The sequence below is a fragment of the Micromesistius poutassou genome (assembly GCF_964030765.1).
Source record: "Micromesistius poutassou genome assembly, chromosome: 21".
Taxonomy (NCBI): Eukaryota; Metazoa; Chordata; class Actinopteri; order Gadiformes; family Gadidae; genus Micromesistius; species Micromesistius poutassou.
This window is the reverse complement of record NC_140291.1, coordinates 1,667,200-1,669,699: the sequence shown is the minus strand read 5'-3', so window position 1 is coordinate 1,669,699 and position 2,500 is coordinate 1,667,200. Positions and strand designations below refer to the sequence as shown.

The window sequence follows — 2,500 nt, the reverse complement described above, 5'->3', positions numbered from 1 at the left end:
ACATAACATTAACATAAACTGACGACATGTCAATCTTGACCAGGCACACAGTGTATGTGATGTGGAGATTGGAAATAGTAGAATCCATTCCAATCGAAATCAAACGTGTGTGTGTGCGCTTGAGCTAGTAAGCTCAAGCGCACACACACACACACACACACACACACACACACACACACACACACAACCGCATTGGACTATGTTAGCTGTGCCCACATACATCTGCTCTCTTGTTGATGACAGGCCTGTGATACTGAAATACCAGACCTGGAAATAGCACGGGCAGAGTGGTGGCTGCTGTGCATTCACTGTCCATACTGGTCAGCGCTCCTGGTGGGAATCAGACGCCACACACACACACACACACACACACACACACACACACACACACACACACACACACACACACATACAAATCACAGACATACACCAAACATAGCGACAACACACAGAGACACATTAACAGATACCCTCGCACACACACACACATACAAACACACACACATGCACAAACACACACACGCTCACACACACATACACATACACACCCACATATACAAATTCACAGACATACACAGAAGATAGAGACCAACACATAGAGACATATAAACAGATACCCTCGCACACACACACACACACACACACACACGCACACACACACATACAAACACACACACGCACAAACACACACACACACACACACACACACACACACACACACACACACACACACACACACGCACACACACACACACACACACCCACATATACAAATTCACACACACACACACACACACACACACACACACACACACACACACACACACACACACGCACACACACACACACACACACACACACACACACACACACCCACATATACAAATTCACAGACATACACAGAAGATAGAGACCAACACATAGAGACATATAAACAGATACCCTCGCACACACACACACACACACACACACACGCACACACACATACAAACACACACACGCACAAACACACACACACACACACACACACACACACACACACACACACACACACACACACACACGCACACACACACACACACACCCCCACATATACAAATTCACACACACACACACACACACACACACACACACACACACACACGCACACACACACACACACACACACACACACACACCCACATATACAAATTCACACACACACACACACACACACACACACACACACACACACACACACACACACACACACACACACACACACTCACACACACACATAATAAAAGTTAAACACCGGCTGTGATGCTGTCTTGAGGGATCAAAGAAAGTCTCAGGGAAGCATAGAAGCCACAATGTTATACCGGCCTTAAAATGTAATTACAGTGCACGGAAATTGCACAGAGAATTTAAGAGCAGGGTGGAGATATACAGTCAACCATAACCAGCTCGCTGGTGTATTTTCAGAGGGCGAGAGCCTATTTCCAACCCCTCTTCTCTCCGGGCTGGTAAAGGCACAACGTGGAAGAACACAATTTCATCTTTTTAATCATTTCGCTTCTACACAAAGCGACATGCAGTGATTGCATTCATTAAGGAGCCGGCGGCAGTGAGGCATCTTGCTCACGGGGGCATTCCAACCTGTGGGCTGGGAGTTTAACAACGTTAACAACCTTCCAACATTGGTCTTATTCACCACTACATCGGCCCTCTTGGTTCCAGCCAGCGCTTAGAACCAAGACGGCCGATGGATGAACTCTAATCATTCAGAACCGGTATCTTGGTTCTAAGCTTTGGCTGGGCAGCCAGCGCTTAGAACACATAGACGGCCGATGGATGAACTTTGACATTACTGTATATTTATTCACTCCCGCAGACACATTGACGCTCTGACGGCCAACATATACAACCCTTCAAGGCCCTCGTAGAACATCACAAGGTGACCGCCCCCCCCCCCCCCCGCCCCCCCGCCCCTCGCCGCCCCCCCCTCTCCCCAGAGCTTCAGCAGGATGGAGGTGAGGGAGGAGATGATGGAGATCCTGGAGAAGGTGTGGACCAAACTGCAGGGGCTCCCCGAGGCCCACTCGCTGGAGCTGGGCGCCTTCTTCATCCTCCTCCTCTTCGTCGGTGAGCTCCTTGCAGAGAGGCATGAGTAGGAGGAATGACGAGGATCCGTGTTGTTCGTATCGTTAAATGTACTTTCAGATGGATTTACTTAATGTGCTTTAAACTCTTTCAAATCTCTGATTCGAATCTTATAGTAGCTATCTTTGTTGTATACGGGGAATGGGTTCTATGACCATCCTTACTGCACCACAGCGATATATCGTTGTTTTGTAAGTCGCTTTGGATGAAAGCGTCTGCTCAATTCCCTTTAATATAAATGTAAATTAGAAGTGGACACTTTCTTGTGACTCCCAAGGTACCCTAGGATGACGGTGACTATAGCAGAGACCAGGAGTAACGGTCTCTCTTACATTCTGTCGTCCTCCCCAGCCACGTT

General features: G+C 48.0%; 1 protein-coding gene across 2 annotated transcripts in view; it reads left to right on the top strand.

The window, feature by feature from the left end:
- The window catches only part of smim5 (small integral membrane protein 5), a 3,758-nt gene that overhangs the window by 1,132 nt on the left and 126 nt on the right, over positions 1-2,500 (top strand). Inside the window, exons 2-3 of one of the 2 annotated variants that reach the window (XM_084486064.1) lie at positions 1,995-2,124; positions 2,494-2,500. The exon at positions 2,494-2,500 is cut by the window's right edge and continues 126 nt beyond it. In XM_084486064.1, coding sequence (XP_084342190.1) covers positions 2,007-2,124; positions 2,494-2,500 — 125 coding nt within the window. In that variant the 5' untranslated portion in view covers positions 1,995-2,006. Of the gene's footprint in view, positions 1-1,873; positions 2,125-2,493 lie in introns of both variants that reach the window. The other variant, XM_084486063.1, reaches the window with a different exon arrangement.